The sequence below is a fragment of the Lontra canadensis genome, unplaced genomic scaffold (genome assembly GCF_010015895.1).
Source record: "Lontra canadensis isolate GAN:19392208 unplaced genomic scaffold, GSC_riverotter_1.0 scaffold92, whole genome shotgun sequence".
NCBI lineage: Eukaryota > Metazoa > Chordata > Mammalia > Carnivora > Mustelidae > Lontra > Lontra canadensis.
In genome coordinates, this window is record NW_022631086.1 from 6,897,151 (window position 1) to 6,922,145 (window position 24,995).

The 24,995-nt window shown below is 35.8% G+C and overlaps 1 protein-coding gene and 1 pseudogene across 6 annotated transcripts in view; both read right to left on the bottom strand.

The window, feature by feature from the left end:
- Nucleotides 1–9,838: 9,838 nt before the first annotated feature.
- On the bottom strand, nucleotides 9,839–16,211 carry LOC116854497 (annotated as a pseudogene).
- A 6,047-nt stretch (nucleotides 16,212–22,258) lies between these two features.
- Nucleotides 22,259–24,995, bottom strand: part of SERAC1 (serine active site containing 1) — a 57,154-nt gene continuing 54,417 nt past the window's right edge. For all 6 annotated transcript variants that reach the window (XM_032836448.1, XM_032836449.1, XM_032836447.1 and 3 more), the window contains 2 exons: nucleotides 24,110–24,253; nucleotides 22,259–22,542 (listed from right to left, as the gene is read on the bottom strand). In XM_032836448.1, the coding sequence (XP_032692339.1) occupies nucleotides 22,406–22,542; nucleotides 24,110–24,253 (281 nt within the window). In that variant the 3' untranslated portion in view covers nucleotides 22,259–22,405. The remainder of the gene's footprint in view (nucleotides 22,543–24,109; nucleotides 24,254–24,995) is intronic.

The following is a 24,995-nucleotide window of genomic DNA, read 5'->3' on the forward strand; positions in this document are numbered from 1 at the left end:
GTTTTTAGATCAGTATTTTAAGAGGCAGTAGTTTCCTAGGTTAGCAGAGTTGGTTATATATCCTGAACAACCAGCAGCTGCCACCCTGGGGATTTCTCTGTGCGGGTTTTTTATTTTTGGTTTTTCTGTGCCCCCACACAGACCTTGGCAGTGTCTTTCATTACCGCTCTGTAAGACAGTGCAGTTCACTGCGGAGAATTTGAGGCACAGAACTTTACAATCCAGCATTGTCTCCATGACCCCAATTATATTCCCTTTTCCAACCTAATCTTCTCCGACTTCTTGCCTATTTTTAAAATACGTTCCGGTAAATGACTGAAATTAGGACATCTGCTCAAGCAATTCCTGTAAAAGTTGACAGTTGTTGAATTTCAAGATATAATAGAATTTTCCAGATACATAGAAGTACAAGGAAAGTAATGCATTAAAACGTTCGCTTTGTAATGAAATAATTCTATCAGAAAGCTGCAAAAATTATTTATTGGGTGACTAGTAATTAAAACCCTGTCATGTTTATTTGAAGTGATAATTTGTACTGCAGTTGTAAAAAATGCTTATTAAATATTTTTTCTCTTTTTTAAAATATGGTTTGTTTCTTTTTGGATATGAAAGAATGTTGGGATATCTTCTTTATCTTGCCTTCTATTCTGAATGAAATGTGATTACTAGTTATTCCTCTGAGTTCCTCTTTTTTTTTAATGGTGTGAAGTGGGGCCAACATCACCTTGCCGAAGGATAGTTACACTATACCATTCATTAAATAATAAACCGTTGCTCTTCCTTCCTTTTAATTAGGTTTCTCAAGGGGTTATTCAACTTCATTGACACTTTCAAATAACACTGGGATTTATATAGCCTTTCTATTTTTTTTTCTATTGATTTTTAAAACATTTTCATTAACTTCAACTTTAATTCACATCTTTTTTTCTTTTTAATTTTGTTCTAAATTTCTTCTTCTTAATTCCTTAATTAAAAGTAGCACTAGATTCCATTATCTTTAGACTTTCTCACTTAACAGTAAAAATATTTAAAGTTCTATATTTTCCCCAGATTATAGCTTTAATTCCACCCCATGCATTTTGGGGTGAAAATATGCTGCATGAAATATGCTCCTTTTCATTACCTTCTAGATTAATTTGCTTTTATTTTCTCTCTCATCCAAGGGAGGCTAATTTTCCAACAGTTAAGGATTTGACATTTAAAAATTGTTTACTCCTAATATTTTGGATTATGACCTGAGAATGTGGCCTAGATAAACCTACTTTTTAAAATGTGTTAAAGTTTGCTCTGTGGCCAAGGGCAGGATTGATTTTTGAAGTGTATTCATCAATAAAGAATAATTTTTTTTTTTTTTTACTGTAGGATACAAAATAGTGTGTGTGTGTGTGTGTGTGTGTGAGAGAGAGAGAGAGAGAGAGTGCACAAGAGACATATTTGATGTTTCAATTCCTCTATACCCCAAATGGAAGAGGTCTTTCCATAAGGCAGATCTCAAGCAGGAGGAGGGGGGAGGGGGGTACACAGTTCTCCAATGTAACAGCCTCCTACCTCCTCCCATTATTCTTACCAAGATTTCTTGGGTTTTGTTGAATTAACTCTAATCAGTTTGTTTAAGCCTTTGGTCAATCTCTAGACATGTTGAATGATTACCTTTGCTAATTTTGACCTGTTTAACAGATGCTTCTCTGAGGGAGAGATATCCTGCATTCCTCATCCTGCCAATCTAGACCTTATCCCCTGGGCAGTCTGTTCCATGCCACTGGATTTCTTGTCAATCCCTGTGCCAATCCTACATTGTCCTTTTTTATGCTAGTTTTTATTAAGTTTTAATTTTCTTTAACTTTGGTATCTGGTAAAACAAGCCCTCCTACCTCATTCTTTTCCTTAAGAGGAACTTGGCTACTCTTGACTCTTTGAAATTGCCTATAAATTTTAGAAGCAATTCATCAATTCCATTAAAAAAAATAAAACCTATTGGGAATTGTTTACTGGGAATGCATGGAATAGAATAGACATCTTTATAAGATTGACTCTTCAATCTAGGACTGTAATATATTTCTTCCTTTAAGGATGTAATCATTTCTCCAAGTTTTAAACAATTTCTAAATACATATGAAATCAGAGGGAATCGTTTGAACCCTCATATGTCCCTCACCAAAATTTAACAGTAATTAACATTTTGCTACATTTGCTTTATATTTTTCCTTTAAAATATTTTAAATGAAGGAATTCTGCTATCATGACATTTGAATTCTATACTAAGCACTTCTACTATGTACTCTAAATAACATTTTTATAATCTTAATACCATAAGTATATCTACCAATTCTTACTTTAAAATTTATTTGCTGTTTTTTGCCAGTGTACTTAAATATGAGTTTGTTGTGTATGGACTGTATCAATCTCTTTAAACATAAAATTCTAACAATTTACTCTATTTCAGTATGCCTACACCACCATCCATATACCACATTATACCATAGCATTAGAAGATATGCCATATATATTCTATTATTCTTGAGAAGGTGCTATGGCCTGAAAGTTTGTGTGCCCCCCCAAATTCGTATGATGAAATCTTAACCCCCAGAGGTGATTGGTGTTAGGAGGTGAGGACTTCGGGAGGTGCTTAGGTAATGAGGGAAGAGCCTTCACAAATGTGATTAGAGTTCTTGTAAAGGAGACCTCACAGAGACCCCTCGCGCTCTCCACATGTGAGGACACAGCAAGAAGGTGCCAGTTTAGGAGCTAGGGAAGCATGCCCGTGTCAGCGCCATGATCGTGGACATCCAGCCTCCAGAAATGTGATTATTAGGTGTTCGTGTTTATAAGCCACCCAGTCTGTGGTATTTTGGGTGCAGCCGCCTGAAGAAACTAAGAGAGGCTTCTAACTTAATTATGACTCTTTATCTATTGTGAAATGCAGCCCAATTACAAAGCTGTTAAAATAATTTTTAATGTGTCTTAAAATTGATAAAATATGGTCTCTGTAGATTCTTTTGGATTTTCTATGTAGATAAGCATATCCTCTGCAAACAAGTTTTATTTCTTGATTTCTCATCCCTGTACCTTTGTATACCTTTTTTTTTTCCCTTCTAGAAGTAGGTAGGACAATTAGTACAATGTTAAATAAAAGTGTTGGTAACATACATTCTCCTGAAATGGAAAGTGTTAATATTTTTGCCACTAAGTATGATGTCTATTGTTTTTTCTTCTCTAGACATCCTCTTAATTAGGCCAAGGAAATTCTTTTCATTGATTGCTAAATTCATCTTTTTCATGAATAGTTTGAGTTTTATCAGACATGTTTTACATGAATTGAAATGATGATTTTTCCCCTTTTGTTCATTAATAGGGTGAATTATGTTGATCAGTTTTCCAATGCTGAACAACCTTGCATTCTTGATATAAATCCAACTTGAACAGATCATATTGTCTTTTTTTAAAAGATTTTATTTTAGAGAGAGAGGCAGATAGCAACAGAGATAGAGCACAGGTGGGGAGGAGTGGGAGAAAAGCAAGCTCCCCGCTGAGTAGGGAGCCCAACGGAGGGCTCGATCCCAGGACCCTAGCATCATGACCTGAGCCGAAGGCAGATGCTTAACTGACTGAGCCACCCAGGCACCCCCAGATCATACTGTCTTTTAAACTGTTACTGGAGTTAGATCATCAGTATTTTTGCTTAGGGCTTTTGCAACTATATTCATAATTGAGATTCTCTTTTTTGTACTGTTCTTGGTATCAAAGTTACACTAACATCCTAAGTTGGGGAGTATGCTCTTTTCTATTAACTGGAAGAATTCAATATTGAAATTACTTTCTCCTTAAATTTTTGGTAGAATACACCAGTAAAGTCAACTGGGTCTATAGCTGCTTTCTGAGAAGATTTTCTAAAATCACTAATTCTGTTTCTGTGATAGTCATAGGAATGGTTTCTACTTCACAGGCAAGTTCTCTACATCATGGACAAGTTGGGTAAGTTTATTTTTCTTGGAATTTTGTATTCTAAAATTTAATAATATTGACCTAAAAGTATTCATAATATCCTCTTTTGATGTTTACATTATAGCGATAACTCCTTTTCATTTTAATATTGGTAAATTGTGCCTTTTTTCTTAACTGGTCCACTCGAGGTTTGTTGATTTTATTAGGCTTTTCAAAGAATCAAGTTTTTTTGAGATTCTATTTTATGTTTGTTTTCTGTTTAACTAATTTGTGTTCTTTTTAAATTCCTTCTATTTTTTTTTTTATTTTGTTCATTTTTCTAATTTCTTGAGATCAGTGCTTACCTCATTCAACTATTTGGTCAAATTTGAAAAGAATGCACACTCCCCATCCCTTCAGTACAGTGCTCTAAATATTATTTCAGTGGCTCAACTCTGGAAAGCATGTAATTCAAATCTTGTATTCTCCCCATAATTTTCTGGTCTGTTTGTTTTATCAGCCATAGGTTTAAATCTCCCATGGTGTCTATTCTTGTAGTTTTCTCCATTTTTGAATTATATAATTTTAGGTCCTATACTCACATTATATACAATTAAAATTTACTATTTTCCTGGTGAATTTAATCTTTTATAACTATGAAATGACCCTCTTTTTCTTGAATAATTCTTGTCTTAAAGTATGTTTTATCTGATATCACTATATCATCTTTCTTTTGGTATTTGCAATACATGTCTTTTTCTGTCTTTTAAATTTTGAACCTCTCTGTGCTCTCATGATTCAGATGGGTCTATTATAAATGACATATAATTGAGTGTTGTTTTCTTACCTAGCCTGACATATTTATCTTTTAACTGGAATGTTTAGTCCATTTACATTTAATGTAATAATTGCTATATTTGGGTTTAAATTTTACCATGTTGTCTATACTTTCTCTTTGTATTATCTGTTCTTTGTTTCTTTTCCCTTCCTTCCATGCCTGCTTTTGGATTTTTCTCATGCTTCTTTTTCTTCTAATTTATATGTCCTTGTATCCTATTTTTGTTGATTATATTTTTTATTTTTTTTATTTTTAAATATTTTTTAAAAATTTATTTATCTGACAGACAGAGATCACAACTAGGCAGAGAGGCAGGCAGAGAGAGAGAGAGGAGGAAGCAGGCTCCCTGCCGAGCAGAGAGCTCGATGCGGGACTCGATCCCAGGACCCTGAGATCATGACCTGAGCCAAAGACAGTGGCCCCAACCAACTGAGCCACCCAGGCGCCCCTGTTGACTATATTTTTATTGGTTTTCTTAGAAATTACAACATGTGCCATTAAATTCTCCAAGTCTAATGTTAACCATTACTTTACCTTCCTCTTGAATAGGGCAGTGACCCTGGAACACTTTAACTCTGTATATACCATCCTAAATATTGTTGCTATATATTTTAATTTTATATATTTTAACAACCACTCAAGTCATTATTACTGTTTTGTACAATCAATTTTCGTTTAATTTATCCAAATAGTTGCCTCTTTTCTTGCTCTGCATTTCTTCTTGAATCTCAGCACCTCTGGAAAAATTACTTATTTATCTTCTATCTGAGGTACATCCTTTAATATTTTCATTATTGAAAGTCATTTGGTGGTAAACTGTTAATTTATATAAAATGTCCATTTCATCTTAATATTTTAAATGTCATCATTTTTGCTGAATGTATAATTCTAGGATGGGATAGTTTTCTTTCAGCACACTGACAATACCATTGCAATGTCTTCAAGCTTCCATTGACTGATAACTTAGCAACAATCTTAAGTGTTACTTTAAAGTTTTTTCCTCTTGTCTTGGCTTTTCTGCAGTTTCACTGTGCTGTGTATAGATGTGGATTCATTTTTATTTGCTTACTCTGGAGCTGTTGAACTTCTAGAATCTGTGGGTGGGTTGGTGTCTTTCATTAGTTCTGGGAACCTTTCAATCATTTTCTCTTCTAATACTGCCTCTGGACATTCTTTTTCTCCTTTCTGGAACTCTCATGAAACATGTGATGGAATTTGTTACCTTTTTATTTGCCTATATATTTATCCTCTCTTCTTTATTTTCCATCTTCTGGTGTCTGTTGAATTCTGAATAATTTTTCTGACCTCTCTTCCAGTTCACTAATTTTCTTTGGTTGTATCTAATGTAATTTCAGCTTTCTTTTTTCTTTTTTCTTTTTTTTTTTTTCTTTTTCAGAAGCTACTTTTGGTATTTTTTAAAAATCTAAGTCACAGGTGCCTGGGTGGCTCAATCGGTTCAGCATCTGCCTTCAGCTCAGGTCATGATCCCAGGGTCCTGGGATCGAGCCCCAAATTGGGCTCCCTGCTTAGTAGGGAGTCTGCTTCTCCCTCTGCCTCTCCCACTCCCCCTGCTTGTGTTCCCTCTCTCACACTCTCTCTCTCACTATCAAATAAATAAAATCTTTTAAAAATTTTTAAAAAAATCTAAGTCACTATCTAGTTCCCAGTTACTAGAAAACTTTCAACCTTTTATTCTTAAAGTAGTAACCATAGTTATTTTATCATCTATATCTGATATTTGGAGGAGGGGATTTTTCTATTTGTTCCCATTTGTGGCATCTTATTTCCTTGTATGCCAGTTATCTTTGTTTAGTGATTATGCCATTTGGAAAAGTATTTGTAGGAATAATTTAAGTGCTGGTATGAATGTGTCTTCCTCCTTTCTCAGATGTCTGGGGACACCACCAGTATGGGATCTCTGATTTAAACTGTTAGCTTGTGATTCCCTGGACCACTCAAGAGTCATGAACATGGGAACATGGGACGTTTACTTCCAGGTCACCCTTATTTCATATATATAGCCCTTGGCAGTCCCAACTTAATGAATGTGTTGGGTTATCAGACTGCCTTGGCCAGCCCTAGTCTTTGACTTCTGTCCCCTTCACCTTGCAAATTTGCCAAAACCACAACTCAGTCTCTCAGTTGTTTGTTTTGGCTTTAGAAATGACCACAGAGTGGGGCCTTGCACAAAGATGCCCAGCTAAGAACGTTAAGTGGGATCAGAAATATAACCCTGCCCTATGTCACAAGCCATGTGCTGGAGGATGAAGGGCCTTTTAAATAAAATTATCTGGCCACGGGGAACATTTTTTTTGTAAATACCTAGGCAGAGGGGCTGCCAGATATGCCGGTGGCATCCTTTCCTCAAGCAAAAGTAGTTTCAACTGCTGGTTTCCTCTCTGGTTTCTTGCCTTTTCCTACATTTTTGTCAATAATTTTTTTTGCTAGCACTTTGATCGGTTAAAAACATTTCATCTAGATTTGTTGGTTGTCCTCAATGGGAGATGGTTCCAAATTCTCTAGCCTGCTATTACTGAAGCAGAAGTTTAGAGTTTAAATTTGTAAATAGTTTTATTTGGGGTAATCTCATTACAGAGGAAAATCTATAAGAACAGAATTACTATTCAAGAGTCATTTTTTTGGTATTAGTTTCAGAGGTAGCATTTAGCCATTCATCAGTTGCATATAAACCCATGCTCATCACATCAAGTGCCCTCCTTAGTGCCCATCACCCAGTTATCCCTTCCCCCCACCCAACTCCCCTCCAGCACCCCTCAGTTTGCTTCCTAGAGTTCAGTGTCTCTTATGGTTGACCTCCCTCTCAATTTTTATCTTATTTTATTTTGCCTTCCCTTCCCCAGTGTTCATGTTTTGTTTCTTAGTTCCACATGTAAATGAAATCATATGGTATTTGTCTTTCTCTGACTTATTTGCTTAGCATAATACCCTGTAGTTGCATCCACATCATTGCAAATAGCAAGATTTCATTCTTTTTAATAATATATTTTATTAATATATAATAATAATGTTATATTACTAATATAATTATATCATTATGTAATATATTAATACATATTTTAAATAATTAATATAATGGAATATATAATATATTTATTTATTTATACACACACCATATATATATACATACATACATACATGCATACCACATCTTTTTCCATTCATCTGTCAATGGACATCTGGGTCCTTTCCATACTTTGACTATTTGGACATTGCTGCTATAAACATTGGGGTACATGTGCTCCTTCAAATCACTATGTTTGTATCGTTTCGATAAATACCCAGTAGTGCAATTGCTAGGTCATAGGGTAGCTCTACTTTCAACTTTTTGAGGAACCTCCATACTGTTTTTCAGAGTGCCTGTACCTGTTTGCATTCTGTTGCATTGCACCAACAGTGCAAGAGGGTTCCCCTTTCTCCACATTCTCGCCGACATCTCTTGTTTCCTGAGTTGTTGATTTCAGCCATTCTGACCAGTGTGATGTGATATCTCATTGTGATTTTGATTTGTACTTCCCTGATGCCAAGTGATGTTGAGCATCTTTTCATGTGTCTGTTGGCTGTTTGTATGTTTTCTTTGGAGAAATATCTTTTCATGTCTTCTGCCCATTTCTTGACTGGATTTTTTGTTTTGGGGGTGTTGAGTTTGATAAGTTCCTTATAAATTTTGTATAATAGCCCTTTATGTGATAAGACATTAGCAAATATCTTCTGCCATTGTTGTCTTTTGGTTTGTTGACTGTTTTCTTTTCTGTCCAAAAGCTTTTTGTCTTGATGAAGTCCCAATATTTAAGATTCCCTTTTCACTGATATTTTAACTTATCTTTTTTTCTTCTAAGATATACTCTAGCTTATGTATGTTGCAATAACTTGACTAATAGAGGCTATGATTTGAATTTTGAATTTTCTGTAGAGCTACCTTTTTAGAATAGTGTATCAAAACATACTCATAAAAATTCAGCATTACAGAAAAGTATTAAGAGCTAAAAATTCACCCAAAATCTACCTAGAAATAATTATTTTTAACATTATCATTCTGGAAATTTTCTCTGCGTAATGTACAGTAACATCAGATTATTAATATTTTAACATCATACTATAATGTCATTGTGTAATTGTAATAAACTTAATTTATTTGAAGTTAACCTAAGAGGATCAAACTATGAGAACCGATTAACAATATTTCCTGGTTTCCTTAGGCTTGAGCATGTTTTTTCATTACCTGGCACAATTTAGCTGAGTACATAATTCTTTCTTTCCAAACTTATTATTTTCTAACACAGGGGGGTTTTGTTTTTAGGTTATTTGTTTGCATTTTAAAGTGCGGTATTTTCATCCTTACCCCCCACCCCTTTGCAAGCCTGGATTTAACCAATAAGCAAATTTGTCAGAAGGGGCACATGGGTCCCTATTGCCTGAGTTTATACTGGTAATGTAAGTCTTTTGCCTTTATAATTGAATGATGACTTTTTATCTATTCTAATTATTTTCCTTCTATTTCTATTGTGGTTCTGCATCCATTAAGCCACCACTCTGTTGAGAGGATTTTCATCTATGTCTTTTATTCTTTAACATGGTCTCTACTTTGTTCTGTAATTGTACTAATTTGGTTTTCATTTTGTTTCCATATCGCCACCTTTTTCTCTGTATATTACTTTTTGTGTTGTTGTTCAGGGATTTTCTTTCCATTTAGAACTGAACCTTCAGTGGTACCTGGGTGGCTCAGTGGGTTAAAGCCTCTGCCTTCGGCTCAGGTCATGATCTCCGGATCCTGAGATCAAGACCCGCATCAGGCTCTTTGCTCTGTGGGGAGCCTGCTTCCCCCTCTCTCTCTGCTGCCTCTCTGCCTACTTGTGATCTCTTTCTCTGTCAAATAAATAAAATCTTAAAAAAAAAAAAAAAAAAAAGAACTGAACCTTCAGCTGTCTTTATATACTTGTCTTGCTTCATTATGTTGCTTAAGTATCATGTATTTTCATCTTCCTTGGGCATAATAAACTTCATCTAGACCCATTTGGCCAAATAAATAAAGGGTGAACTCTTCGGACCAACTCTCGCTCCTTATCCGAGGCTGCTTTTGGCCATCTCTGTTTGACATAACCACTTGTTCTCTCTTCCTTTATCTGCAGGTGGGAGGGGGCATGAGTCCCAACAGCACAGTTGGGGTTAGTCCTATACTATCTTTGTTAGGAGATCTGGCCACTTGTCCCTCTTTTGAGGGTTTGTTACTAGAGTCCACCTCACTTAGAGTGATTGCATCTTATTTCCATGAGGGCTTTAGACAACAAAGCCTTACTGTTTTGGTTTTTGAGTGTTTTAATATTTTCAATGATAGATGAGATTTCCAACCTCAAGGCTTTTTCTTTAACTTTGCTCAGCAACTTGTTCCTCTTTTTCCACAAAATACAGACCTATCATCAAAATTCTCAAGATTATATTGATTAACCTTCTTCCCTAATATCACTTACTTTTCTTAACCACTGGTTTTCAAAGTTAATAGCATGAGCTTTTAGTCAATCCTTTCTTCTTCTTCTCTTCTTCTTCATCTTTTTTTTTTTCTGTTGAATTATTTTTTCCTACTTTTCCTCTTTTTTTCCCCCTAATTTTTCTCCCTTTAGTTAGGTATTTGGGGAGAGAAATTCTGAAAAATGGACTTTGTCAGTGTGAAATGTTTTATGAAGATATTGCAACAAACATGCATAGATTTTAAAATCAAAATTGGGGGGGGCACCTGGGTGGCTTAGTGGGTTAAAGCCTCGGCCTTTGGTTCAGGTCATGGTCTCAGGGTCCTGGGATCTCTGCTCAGCAGGGAGCCTGCTTCCTCCTCTCTCTCTCTGCCTGCCTCTTTGAATACTTGTGATCTGTCAAATAAATAAATAAAAGTCTTTAAGAAACAAAATCCTTAATTAATAATAATAATAATGGCAAAGCTATCTTTAAAAAAAATCAAAATTGGGTTTAACCTTTGCTCTCAATAGTTTTGAGACTTTGCACCAGTTTTATGATTTTTTTTAATGCTCAGTTTTCCTCTCTCTAAAATATGACTAATAAAGGTATTTTATATTTATATATATAAAATACACCCAAAAGTGATACACACAAAAGTCTAGTTACTATCCATCACCCTACAATTTACCCCCTTTCATCCACTCACCCCTCAACACTCTCCCCACCCTGGAAACTACCAACTGTTCTGTGTATCTGAGTTTGTTTTCAATTTTTGCTTTTTCAGACTTCACATATGAATGAAATCATAAGGTATTTGTCTTTTTTTCTTCTGACTTATTTCACTTAGTATAATACCCACTAGGTCCATCCATGTTGTTGCAAATGGCAAAGTTTCATTCTTTTTTATGGCTGAGTAGTATTCGAGTGTATGTATATGTGTGTATATGCACATCTGCTTAATCCATTCTTCTGTCAGTGGACACTGGTTGCTTCCATATATTGGCTATTGTAAATAATGCTGCAAGGAACAGAAAGATACATATTTTTTTAGTGTTACCTTATTCTTCAGATAAATACACAGTAGTGGATGAGCTGGATTCTATGTTAGTTCAATTCTTAATTTTTTGAGGAATCTCCATACTATTTTCCATAGTGGTTGCACCAATTTATAATCCTACCAACAGTGTACACGTGTTCTTTTTCTTCTACATCCTCTCCAACACCCCTTATATCTCATCATTTTTTTTAAGTTTATTTATTTAAGTAATCTCTACACCCAACATGGGTCTTGAACTCACAAACCCAAGGTTGAGAGATCCATACTCTTCTGAATGAGCCAGTCAGATGTCCCATCTTTTTGATAATAGCCATTCCTGCAGGATGAGGTGAAAATCTTATTGTGATTTTTATTTGCATTCCCCTAATAGTTATGTCGAACATTTTTTCATATGCCTGTTGTCCATCTGTATGTCTTCTTTGGAAAAGTGTTTATTCAGATCCTCTGCCCATTTTTTAATTAGTTTGTTTTGTTGTTGAGTTGTAGCAGTTCTTTACTTGTTTTGGATATTAGCCCATATCAGATGTATGACTGCAATTACCATCTCCCACTCGGTAGGTTGTCTGTTCATTTTGATGATGATTTCCTTCACTGGGCAGAAGGTTTTTAGATTGATGTGATCCCCTTTGTTTGTTTTTGCTTCTGTTTCCTTTGATTTTGGAATCGGACCCCAAAAAGCACTGCTAAGACCAGCGTCAAGGAGGTTACCACCTATGTTTTCTTCTAGGATGTCTGTGCCTTCAGGTCTTCTATTCATGTATTTGATGAATTTTAGTTAATTTTTGTGGATGGCCTAAAATAGTAGTCAAGTTTCTTTTTTTTTTTTTGTATGTGGCTGACCAGTTTTCCAAAACTTTATTGAAGAGACTGTCCTTTCTGCATTATATACTTTTGGCTCCTTTGTTGTAAATTAACTATCCATTTTTGTGTGGATCTATTTCTGGGCTCTCAATTCTGTTCTATTGATATTTGCTTTTGTGCCCACACTGTACTGTTTTGAATACTATAGCTCTGTAATATAGTTTGAAAATAGGGAGTGTAATACCTCCGGCTTAGTTCTTTCTCAAGATTGCTCTGGCTGGTCCAGGCCCTTTTGTAGTTCCTACAAATTTTATAATTTTTTTTCTAGTTCTGGGAAATATGCCATTGGAATTTGATAGGGATTGGATTAAATCTACATCATAGTCTTATGTAAAGCAACACTTGGTACACAGGAACTCATTCTTTACTGCATTGCAGTTCTATTTTATTATTAAAATGAGAAGCCAACTAGGAGGTTATATTCCAGGCCAAATGTGAAAATCTGATCTGGAGACTGTGGCAGTAGAAATGGAAAGGGATTCTGGTCCTTTTAAGTAGACCAGATAGCATTTGGTACTTAACCATATTTGGGAAAGAGAAGTCAAAACAATTGAAAGGAGTACCGAATGAAGGAACATAATAGATTATCTAAAATAGAAACAGAAGAAATGGACCTGAGCATAAACAGACTATGTAGTTCTTAAAGCTTTCAATGAATTTAAAATTCTTTTAATGAAAAAAAATTTAATTTCACCTTTATTGGGGTATAATTGACGTATAAAACTAAGATATTTAAAGTATACTTGTGGTGATTTGATATAAAATGTGAAAGGGTTTCCCCCATCTATTTAATTAAACACATTCATCACCTCACATATTACTTGTATGTGTGTGTATGTGAGAACTCTGAAGTTTTACTCTTTTAGGAAATTTGAATTATACATCATAGTGTTGTCAATTATAGTCACTATGTTTTATAGTAGATGATCAGAACTTAATTTATTCTATAGCTAAAAGTTTTACCAACCTCTCCCTATTTCTTCCTACTGTTAGTCCCTACTGGCAAACAACTTTTCTACTGTTTCTAGTAGTTTGAGGTTTTTTTGTTTTTGTTTTTGTTTTTTAGGATTCCACAGATAAGTGATACCATAAATGTCTTTCTCTGTCTGGCTTACTTCACTTAGCATAATGCCCTCAAGTTCCATCAATGTTATCACAAATGGCAGGATGGAAATTTTTCTCATGGCTGAATAATATTCCATTGTAGGTATATACCAAATCTTCTTTATTCATTCATCTGTTAATAGACACTTGGGTTTTCTCCTTATCTTGGTTATTGAGAGTAATCCTGTAATGAACATGGGAATGCAGATATCTCTTTGATATCCTGTTTTCATTTGCTTTGGATGTTTACAAAGAAAGGGGATTGCTGGATCATATGGTAGTTTTTAGTTTTTTTTTAGGAACCTCCATACTGTCTTATATAGTGGCCATACCAATTTACATTCCCACCAGCAGTGCACAACTGTTCCCTTTCCTCCACACACTTGCCAACCCCTCTTATCTCTCATCTCATCAATGATGATAACCATTCTAATAGATGTGAAAAGATATCTCATTATAGTTTTGAATTCGATTTGAACTGATGATTAGAGACATTGAGTATGTTTTCATGTACCTGTTAGCCATTTGTATGTCTTCCTTGGAAAAATGCTCATTCTAAAATCAAATTGTTTTGATACTTACTATTAAGTTGTATGTATTCTTATATATTTTAGATATGAATCCCACATCAAATACATGCTTTGCAAGTATTTCCTCCCATCCAGTAGCCTACCTTTTTAGTTGATGGTTCCTTTGCTGTGTAGCTTTTTAGTTTAATAATATTCCAATTTTTATGTTACTGCTTCTGTTGCCTTTGGTTTTGGTGTCACATCCAAAAAATCATTGCCAAGACTAATGTCAAGGTGCTTATCAGCTGTGTTTCCTTCTAGGATTTTTATGGTTTAAGGTCTTAATGTTCAAGTCTTTAATCTATTTTGAGTTGGTTTTTATGTATGGTATACATAGTTCAGTTCCATTCTATTGCATGTGGCTATCTGGTTTTCCCAACACCATTCACTAAAGAGACCATCCTTTCCCAACAATACACTCTTGGCTCCTTTTCCATAATTTGACCAAATATGTACCAGTTTATTTCTGGGCTCTCTATACTGTTCTATTGATTTATTGTCCTTTTATGCCAATATCATACTGTTTTGGTTACTGAATCTTTGTAATATAGTTTGAAATTGGGAAATGTGCTGACTTGCATTTTCTTTCTGAAAATTGCTTTGGCTCTTTGGGGTCTTTTCTGGTTCCGCAAAAATTTTAGGATTGTTTCTTCTATTTCTGAGAATAAATGCCATTTGAATTTTGATACACTGAATCTCTAGATTGCTTAGGATAGTATGGACATTTTAACAATATTAGATGTTCCAGCCCATAAACATGGAATACCTTTCCACTTATTTCTATTTCTTTTATCAATGTCTTAGATTTTGGTGTACAGGTCATTTACCTCCTTTTTAAAATTTAGTCCTAGGTATTTTTTGATGCAGTTGTAAATGGGATTGTTTTCTTAATTTCTTTCTATTAGCTTGTTATTAGTGTATAGAAACCTAATTTTGTATGTTGATTTTGTATCCTGCAACTTTACTGAATTCATTTATTCTAAGTTTTTTGGTGGAGTCCTTTGAGCTCTCTAAATACAATGTAGTCTGCCAGTAGAAACAGTTTTACTTCTTCCTTTACACTTTGAATAACTGTTCTTTTTCTTGCCTAATTGTTCTGGTTAAGCCATCCAATACTATGCTGAATAAAAAGTGGAAAAAAAAACAAACAAACAAACATGAGATTATGGGCACTCTTGTTCCTGATCGTAGAGGAAATGCTTTTAGCTCTTCATCTTTTCATGATGTCAGCTGTGGGCTTGTCATATTAAGTTGAGATACTTTCCTTCTATACCCACTTTGCTGAGAGTTTTTATCATGAATTAATGTTGAATTTTGTCAAATGCTTTTTCTTCCTTCATTTTGTTAATGTGTATCACAGTGATTGATTTGCTGATGTTGGACCATCTTGAATCCCTAGAATGAATCCCACTTGATCATGGTGTATTATCTTTCTAATGTACTGTTGAATTCAGTTGGCCATTATTTTGCTGAGCATTTTTACATCTATTTCATCAGAGATGTTGAGTCCTTGTCAGGTTTTATTTCAGGGTAATCCTGGGCTCATAAAATGTGTTTCAAAGTATTCCCTCCTCTTCTGCTTTTTGGAAGATTGAGAAGGATTAGTATTAATTCTTCTTTAAATATTTGGTAGAATTCACCAGTGAAATGATCTGGTCTGGGACTTTTCTTTGTTGGATTTTTTGACTACCGATTCAATCTCCTTACTAATAATTGGACTGTGCAGATTTTCTATGTCTTCACAATTCAGTTTGGTAGATTGTATGTGTAGGATTTTATCCATTTCTTCTGGGTTGTACACTTCATTGGCAAATAATTGTTCCTATTCTGTCTCTTACGATTCTCAGTATTTGTGTGTTGTTAGTTCTAAGTCTCTTCCTCCTCCTCATCCCTCCTCCTTTTTTTCTTTTAAGTTCCAAAAAGGCTTTATTACTCAGAGGGAAGGGGTTCAGTCTTTCTTGGCTACCACTTTTATCATAAGCTGCCAGGATGTTACACAGCTCCTCTCTCTTCCCCTTGGCATGGATGTGTGTTCCCACCCTTTTCTTGATGAAACTAGAGGGTGCGCTTGTCCTCGGAGACCTTGAGCAGCTCCACAGGATGCCACTCATATGTGGTGATGCCACACACTTCTTGGATTTGGTCCACACGAATCCGATGTGCTTGGTGAGCCACCTGCCACAGGAGCTGTGCCTCTGCTTGCTCACATTCACTTGGTGGACCTTGTTGAGGCCTATGGCCATAAGGTAGCATGGAGCCATGGCTGCTGCTCTTCAGTAGCTCCCCTGGAGGAAGGGCCTCCTCTTTCATTTATAATTTTATTTGTCCTCTCCCTTTTATCTTGGTATGAGTAGCTAAAGTTTTGTCTATTTTGTTTATCTTTTCAAAAAACAGCTCTTAGTTTCCTTGGTCTTTTCTATTATTTATTATTTTATAAAGTAGGTTCCATGGCTAGCGTGGATCCCAGTGTGGGGCTTGAACTCATGACCCTGAGATCAAGACCCAGGCTGATATCAAGAGTCAGACACTTAAAAAACTGAGCTACCCAGGTGCCCTTCTATTATCTTTTAAGAATCTATTTCCTTTATTTCCACTCTGATCTTCATTTCTTTCTTTCTGCTAACTTGGGGCATAGTTTGTTTTTTCTGGCTACTTAAGATATAAAGTCAGGTTGTTTGAAATCTTTTTTTCTTAATGTAGGCATTTGTTGCTAAAAACTTCCCTCTTAGAACTGCTTTTGGTACATCCCTTAAGTTTTGGTATGTTGTATTTCCATTTTGATTTGTCTGAAGGTATTTTTTATTTTGATTTCTTCTTTCATCCATTGCTCATTCAGTTGCATGTTTAATCTCCACATATTTGTGACCTTTCCAGTTTTCTTCTTTTCATTGATTTCTAGTTTCATGCCATTGAGGTCAGTAAAGATGCTTGATAGATTTGTCTTTTTAATTTTATTGACTTGTTTTGTGGCCTAATGTATGACTTATCCTGGAGAATGTTCTGTGTGCACTTGAGAACAATGTGTATTCTGCTACTGTTGGATGGAAGGTTCTGTAGTAATCTATTAAGTCCATCTGGTCTAACATGTCATTAAGTCCAATGTTTATTGAATTCTGTCTGAATGATGTATACATTGTTGAAAAGGAGGGTACTGAAGTCCTTGCTATTTTTATATTGCTGTATATTTTACTCTTCAGGTGTGATAATATATTTCATATATTTAGGTGCTATGTTGGGTGTGTAAATATTTATGTTATTTTCTCTTGATGAATTAACCTTTTTATCATTATGTAATAACCTTCTCTGTCCCTTATTAGTCTCTGGCTTTAAGTCTACTGTGTAGTGTATATATATATATATATATATATATATATATATATATATATTTTTATCATTATTGTTTTTGTTTTATCATAGTTTGCAAATATTCTTTAAGTCTTAAACTTCCGCACTTAAATTATTGGAATGAAGGATCACTAACGAATATGTTTGTATCAGTCATAATACTCTAAGAACTGTCAATGCCCAAGAGTCAATGGGAAGTTTTTAATCCAGATTTTTAATCAGATAACCAAGTACATTGAACAGGGGATGTCTGTACTATTTTTTAATAGTAATCCATATATATGCATAAAGTTATAATTTTATTACTAATAATGTTGATATATAACCTGCTAAGTATTCAAACATGAATTTTTATTATCTAAAAAGGACTTAAATTAATGTCATCTAGACAAAAAAAATTATGGATGTCATAGTCACTAATCAATTATCAGCAATTCAAATAAATCCCTTTAAAAAAGAGACAGAACTTATGTTCATGCAGCCGTGTTTAACCATATAGCTAAAAATTTTAAGGTCACATGTCGTGTACAAGATTCCAGGGAGACTGGTCAAAGTTCACATTTACATCAAAAGGTTTTTCTTGAAACAGCCACAATGATAGAAAAGGGAACAATTCTATTTTTATATTTGCACTCAAAAATGGCTAGACACAAAGAATGATTCATTTTCACCAACATATGTGAGTCGCTCCTAAAATCACTATATCACATCACATCATTTCCACTAAATAGCTCTATAATTTGTCAAAATCTATTATTCTGTTTGGTTTATATCTGATTAGTAATGAACACAGCCTTTACTCTTCATTAGGTTAATTAGCATTTGTGTGTAGTAGTATATTAAGTAGACTTCTAAGTAGACTTAAATACAGCTACCCCTGCTTTCTGGTTTCCATTTGCATGGACTATCTCTTCCCATCTTTTCACTTGCAGTCTGTGTGTGTCCTTAAAGCTGAAGCAAGTGTCTTATAGCTAGCATATAGTTTGTTTTCTTTAAAATGGGTTAGAGAATTCAGTCCATTCAAAGTAATGATTAATGAAATGGCAATACTAAGTCCATGTCTAATTGTTTTCTTTTCTCTTTCTCTTTTGTGTATTTACTCTAAGTTTTTGCATTGAGGTCATCGTGAAGCTTACGTAAAACATATTTCTGTCATTTTAAACTAACAACTTTCCAGATGTCTACCTAAGCTGTTTTTACTCTTCCCATTTTGTTCTCAATGTCACAAATTACAATTTTTATCTTGTATATCCAGTAACAAATTGTATTTTTAGTACTTTTTGTCTTTTAACCTTCATACTAGATTTGTGTTTACCCACCATTACATTAGCATGTTCTGAATTTATATATTTACACTTACCAGTGAGATTTATACTTTTGTATGTTTTCCTGTTACTAATTAGCATCCTTTCATTTCAGCTTGAAGGATTCCCCTGAACATTTCATGTGGGACTGGTCTAGTGGTGATGAACTCCTTCAGTTTTTGCTTGTCCGGAAAACTCTATCGCTTCTTCAATCCTGAAGAACTTTGCCAGGTATTCTTGATTGCCAATTTTTTTCTTTCAGCACTTTGACTCTATTATCCCATTTTTCTGGCCTACAAAGTTTCTGCTGAAAAATCTGCCAATAAGTATTATGGATTTCTTTTGTACATAATCATTTGTTTTTCTCTTGCTACTCTTAAGATTCTCTGACCTTTAACTTTTGGAAATTTAATTATAATGTTTCTTGGTGTGGATATAATTGGACTTATCTTATTTGGTATTCCCTGGGCTTCCTGGTTGGGGGAGAACTCAGCCATTATTTCTTTGAATAAGCTTTCTGCCCCTTTCTCTTTTCCTTCAAAGAGACCTATAATGCAATGATATCCCCCAAGTCCCTTAAGCTATCTTCATTCTATCTTCACTCTTTTGTCTTTTTGGTTCTCTGACTGGATGAATTCCACTGCCATCTTTGAATCTGCTGATCCTTTCTTTCACACAATCCAGTCTATCATTGAAACACTCTATTGAGTTTTTCAGTTTATTTTCCAGCTTTATGATTTGTTTGGTATTTGCTTATATTTTCTAGGTCTGTGTTGAAATTCTCAATTTGCTCATGCATTATTCTTCTGACTTTGGTGACAATCTCTATTTTGAACTCTTTATCAGGTCACTTATCTCCATATATAAGGTTTATTTCTCAAGTTTTATCTTCTGTAGTCCTCTGTTTACTCATTTTTCTCAACACTCTGTTGATTTCTTTGCATTATGTAAAACAGCCACCTCTCCCAATCTTGACAGAGTGTCTTATTTAGGAGATGAATCTTGTCGTTCAGTCTGCTGAGCTCTTGGTTCTCTCTCAAACCTGTGTGACTATCCAAGCCCCTTTCTTTGTTCTTAGTGTCTGCCACCAGTTGAGGGTCTGCCAAAACCTGTGAGTGTTCCAAAGTGGAGGCGGATTTGTCAGTACCCAGAAGCAGGCTGATTGGAAGCTGGACTTTTAAAGTATGTAAACAGACTTCTTAGAAGATGGGTGTTTCTGCCTGCTATCTCCGTGCTATGCCCTGAATGGTTTGTTTCTATAGTCCTGAGGGACCTGCAAACACAAGCTCTGCTGGCCACCAGAGCCAGGCAATGGAGGGGTGCATTCCCTGCATAGCAGCCACAAAAGCCAGGGCACAAGACATGCATAAACTTCTTCCACAGAGACACCAGTGACCTGGAATGTACCAGAAGGAGAATGCACTTATGGCTCCCTTCTGCCTCCCCAGTCTCCATGGAGAATCAGTCTCTAGATGTGTGTTAAATTAGAAGCCTAAGCCTCAGGCTGCATCTTTTAAGATATGCAAATAGGCATCCATTAGCTAGTACTTACTGTTAGTTAACTTAATGCAGTTAGCTAATGGTTACATTCACTGTATCTACCTACTAAAACAAGCAGCTAAGTCACTTGTTAGGTCAGTGCATAATTAAGTGGGGCTGATAGGCTTTAGAGGGGATCTCAGTTTACCTTCAGACACTATACTCCCGTTTCAGCTTTGATGATCCCATTCTACAAATGTCTACCATCTTCAAAAGCTAAAGACACAACCCAGCAATTCCACTCTTAGTCTGTATCCAAGAGAATGGAAAACATGTCCACTTAAAAAAACTTGTATATAAAATGTTTACAGCTCCATTATTCATAATAGCCAAAAAACCAAAATACCTAAATACCCATCAGTTGATGAATGTATCAACAAATGTGGTGTATCTCCACACAACTGACTGGCCATAAAAAGGAATGAAGTACTGATACCTGCTACAGGTATTTCTTTGTTCCATTTCTTTGAAAAAAAAAAAAAATGGATGGGATTTTGATAGGGATTGCATTAAATGTGTAGATTGCTTTAGGTAGCATAGACATTTTCACAATATTTGTTCTTCCAATCCAGGAGCATGGAACATTTTTCCATTTCTTTGTGTCTTCAATTTCTTTCATGAGTACTTTATAGTTTTCCAGGTATAGATTCTTTGCCTCTTTGGTTAGGTTTATTCCTAGGTATCTTATGGTTTTGGGTGCAACTGTAAATGGGATTGACTCCTTAATTTTCTTCTGTCTTGTTAGTATAAAGAAATGCAACTGATTTCTGTGCATTGATTTTATATCCTGACACTTTACTGAATTCCTGTATAAGTTCTAGCAGTTTGGGAGTGGAGTCTTTTGGGTTTTCCACATATCGTATCATATCATCTGCAAAGAGTGAGTTTGACTTCTTCTTTGCCACTTTGGATACCTTTAATTTCTTTTTGTCGTCTGATTGCTGAGGCTAGGACTTCTAGTACTACATTGAATAGCAGTGGTGATAATGGACATCCCTACCATGTTCCTGACCTTAGCAGAAAAGCTTTCAGTTTTTCTCCATTGAGAATATTTGTGGTTTTTCATAGATGGCTTTGATAATATTGAGGTATGTGCCCTCTATCCCTACACTTTGAAGAGTTTTGATCAGGAAGGGATGCTGTACTTTGTCAAATGCTTTTTCAGCATCTATTGAGAGTATCATATGGTTCTTGTTCTTTCTTTTATTAATATATTGTATCACATTGATTTGCGGATGTTGAACCAACCTTGCAGCCCTGGAATAAATCCCACTTGGTCATGGTGAATAATCCTTTTAATGTACTGTTGGATCCTATTAGCTAGTATTTTGGTGAGAATTTTCACATCTGTGTTCATCAAGGATATTGGTCTGTAATTCTTTTTTGATGGGATCCTGGTATGTGATTTCTTTCTTAACAATGGTTATTTAAAAATAAAAAGTCAACATGATTTCCTAGTTCTTTTTTTTTTTTAAGATTTTATTTTTAAGCAATCTCTACACCCAATGTGGGGCTAGAACTCACGACCCCGAGATCAAGAGTCACATGCTCTACCAACTGAGCCAGATACATGATTTCCTATTTCTCACATGCTCAAGGTCAACTGATGCAACTTTCAAATGAGCATAAAAGAAAGGTATACATTGTTTAGCTAAAGAGAATCTTGATACTAAGTACTGTTAGTATATATAATAGTTTAGGATAGTTTTATTTCATACTCTGATCAATAATGGATTAGCTACATTATCCTTATCCAGGAAAAATTACAAGTATAGGTAGCTACAGTCTGGAAAGAATTACTATAAGCTATAATTCTTTAAAAAAAGAGAAGTATTTGTTCTCAGCAATATGGAAATAAAAACTTACAAGGAACTGACCCATGGATGACAACGGGTCTGACAAAGTTAACATGTGAGACAAGGTTTACATCGATATATATTTTTTAAAATTTAGAGCACATGGAAACCCAGAACAAAAAGTCTTTATATTCTAGTTCAGTCTCCTCTCTAGTCTAGGAATTTTCTGAGTGGTATTTTTATGGAAGGTGATGATTGTTCTCCCTTTAGAAACCATCAGTGTTCCTCCTCGTGTGAGCTGGAGACCGTTGCAGATGACAAAAGGCATTTTCTCTCCCTAGCAGCTTGTTCCCTGTACTAGGGACAACATGGCACAACATAAGCTGGCACACACGGAATTTCTTTTAAATCAAAAGAATCCAGTGAGGCCCTTCAATCTTTGACTGCCACTCTGCTTTACAGTGCAGGAACTGAGAACCATATTCCATTGCCTGCAACATGCTGCAGACCAGGTTGATGCCACAGAGACCATGTTCACATGATTGCACAGAGCTTAAAAAGAGAAACAGAACACCAAGTTTCTTGCAAAATGGAAGAAAGATAACTCAGTTTTCAAGGTCTTTGGCTAAAGTTTCACAGATGAATTGTAAGGTACGCTGGTATAAAAAAGCATCCTTTTTCTTTGGCTTACAGATGTTCAAATGATCAACGTCCACAGGAATTAGATCTCCAATGCCTAAATCTGAAGAAAACAAAAATGTCAACAAAATCTAAGTAAAAATCTAGATCCCCGCCACCCCCCGCCCCCCGCCGTCAACACTGAAAGATGAATGGGTAGTTCTAAATGGTGATTTGGTTGTACTAAGGAACTTTAAAAAGATACAGGAACTGGAGGTTTGATTGTAGCAAAGCTACATGTGACTAATCACATGAGAATGGGTTCTCAGTAGGTACAATTTTAAGCTTTCATAAACTCTTCGTATGTGTTTTGGCCTACTTCCTAATTGATTAGTGAACAGAACCTGAGCAGCAGCAGCATCAAAATCTTTATTCCAATGCATGGTACTACTGAATTATTCCATACTTCTTTTAATCACCTCTTTTTCTAGAGTTTATGTTATTGAGCTCCCCTGTCCTGATGACAGGAATGGGAATATCTCACACAGGATCCATTCTTCACCCTGCCAGGTGGAAGGTGATCTAGTGCTTGAGAGCTGTAGCTGAGTTCCTGATGTTTCAGCCTAACAAAGTGCACCTAGATGCAAGTGACAAGAGGTCCCGGTGAGGACTGCAGGGTAAGGAACGAAGGTGGTGGTTATGAAGGAAGACAAACTTCCTCGTGATCCCAAAGAAAAGGCAGACAGAATTTTGACAAGGCTCTACAGCTACAAACAGCTGGTCCACAGTATTACTTTTACTTTTGCTTCAAGATTCCACAAAGTCCTGTTTTTAAGTTCTTCAACTACTACATAGTAACTTCTTACCATACAGCACATTTACTTTGGTAAAGCCTCTTTAGGTTCTACTATGGAGTATTACATCTTTCATTTTATTCAGATATATATAATGGAGTTAGGCCAAAACTTCTCCTACAGGTTGAAGAACCATCTGGCAGGCTCTCCAGCTTCCTGTCCCTGAGAGCTCTCAGGAGGGCCAAGTGCCACTAAGCACCGAACTCTGCCTCAGAATTCACCAGGTTGGCCAGTTGAGAGAAAAGCATTTCAAGGAGGGAAATGTGTGGGTTATCTACTACATACCGAGTAATAAAGGAGTCAGTAAAGAGAATTAAGATTCAGGCCCTACCTCAAAAAGCCTGTAATACATTATAATACACCACAGTAATAGGTACTGACCAGTTCCTCCAACCCCAGGGTTATAAAAGAAATTGGTGCTTAAATATTCTCCATCTAAGATTCCACTGGAAAAAAGTGATGTTAAAAAAAATCTTTCTTTTATTAAAGCTTCCACACCTTTAGCTGCACTATATGCAGCTTTAACAAATCAAAGATCAGTCTATTAAATGCCCCTTTTGCTGTAGCCGATAGAAGGACTTCGAATTCTTACTACAACAGAGCTCACTGGGGCAGCCAATTAACCTCTGCCAGCTAAAGGAAGGGAGGGAGGAGTAATGCCACGGTTGTATGTCGGCAGAGAAATTGTAATCTATAGCTGAAAGGAACAGACTCTAGATCTTCACATAACTGTCTCCTAAAACTGAGAACCTGAATATACAAATGGGTTGTTTATGATTAACTATAGGTACCACCAACCAGCATCTAACAGCAAACAAATGTCAAACGAAGGAATACCTGCTGACTCCACGGGTACCACGTGCAGTTTAATCATGCTACCGATGTAAGTTGGCAGTGTTTCGACAAAATTCAGCACCTGGAAATTCTTGTCTTTAGCAAATTCCAGAAAGTCATCTTGTAGTGTTTTAAGTGCAGGAGAATCTGTAGAATTACAGGAAACAAGACTGTGACAAATTCTATTTAGCCAATTCATAATAAAATGTACTAAAGAGAAAATTAGGGTTCTAGTTCAAAAATAGTAACTTGTTGGGGCGCCTGGGTGGCTCAGTGGGTTAGAGCCTCTGCCTTCAGCTCAGGTCATGATCCCAGGGTCCTGGGATTGAGCCCCACGTCCGGCTCTCTGCTCAGCCGGGAGCCTGCTTCCTCCTCTCTCTCTGTCTGCCTCTCTGCCTACTTGTGATCTCTATCTATCAAATGAATAAATAAAATCTAAAAAAAAAAAAAATAGTAACTTATTTTCTCTCCTTCCTAAGAAGTCATTAAGATGAGTGAACAGTTAAAGTCACACCAGAAATGATAGAGGCCAGCAGGCCGAGGGAGAGGCCCCACATGTTACTGGCTATGTGGGACCGGGGTCCCTCAGGGTGTTGGCCGGCACCTTCACCCTAAAGCACAGCCTCCCATCGACAAGACCTGTCTATAATCAGAGGGCCTGGTCCCCCATCCTCAACTAGAAAAAGGCAACCGAGACATACCAGACCTTAGAGGATAGCTTATAACCCAAGAGAGACAGACCCAGTGAGTAAACAAAACACCTGTGCACAGAAGACACAGAACCCAGTGAAGAAACAGAAAGGAACTTTAAGAAAAAACTCCAATTAGTATTGTTAAAATGATTCAAAAGAATCAGAGAAGAAGATAGAGATTCTGGGAAATAAAACTT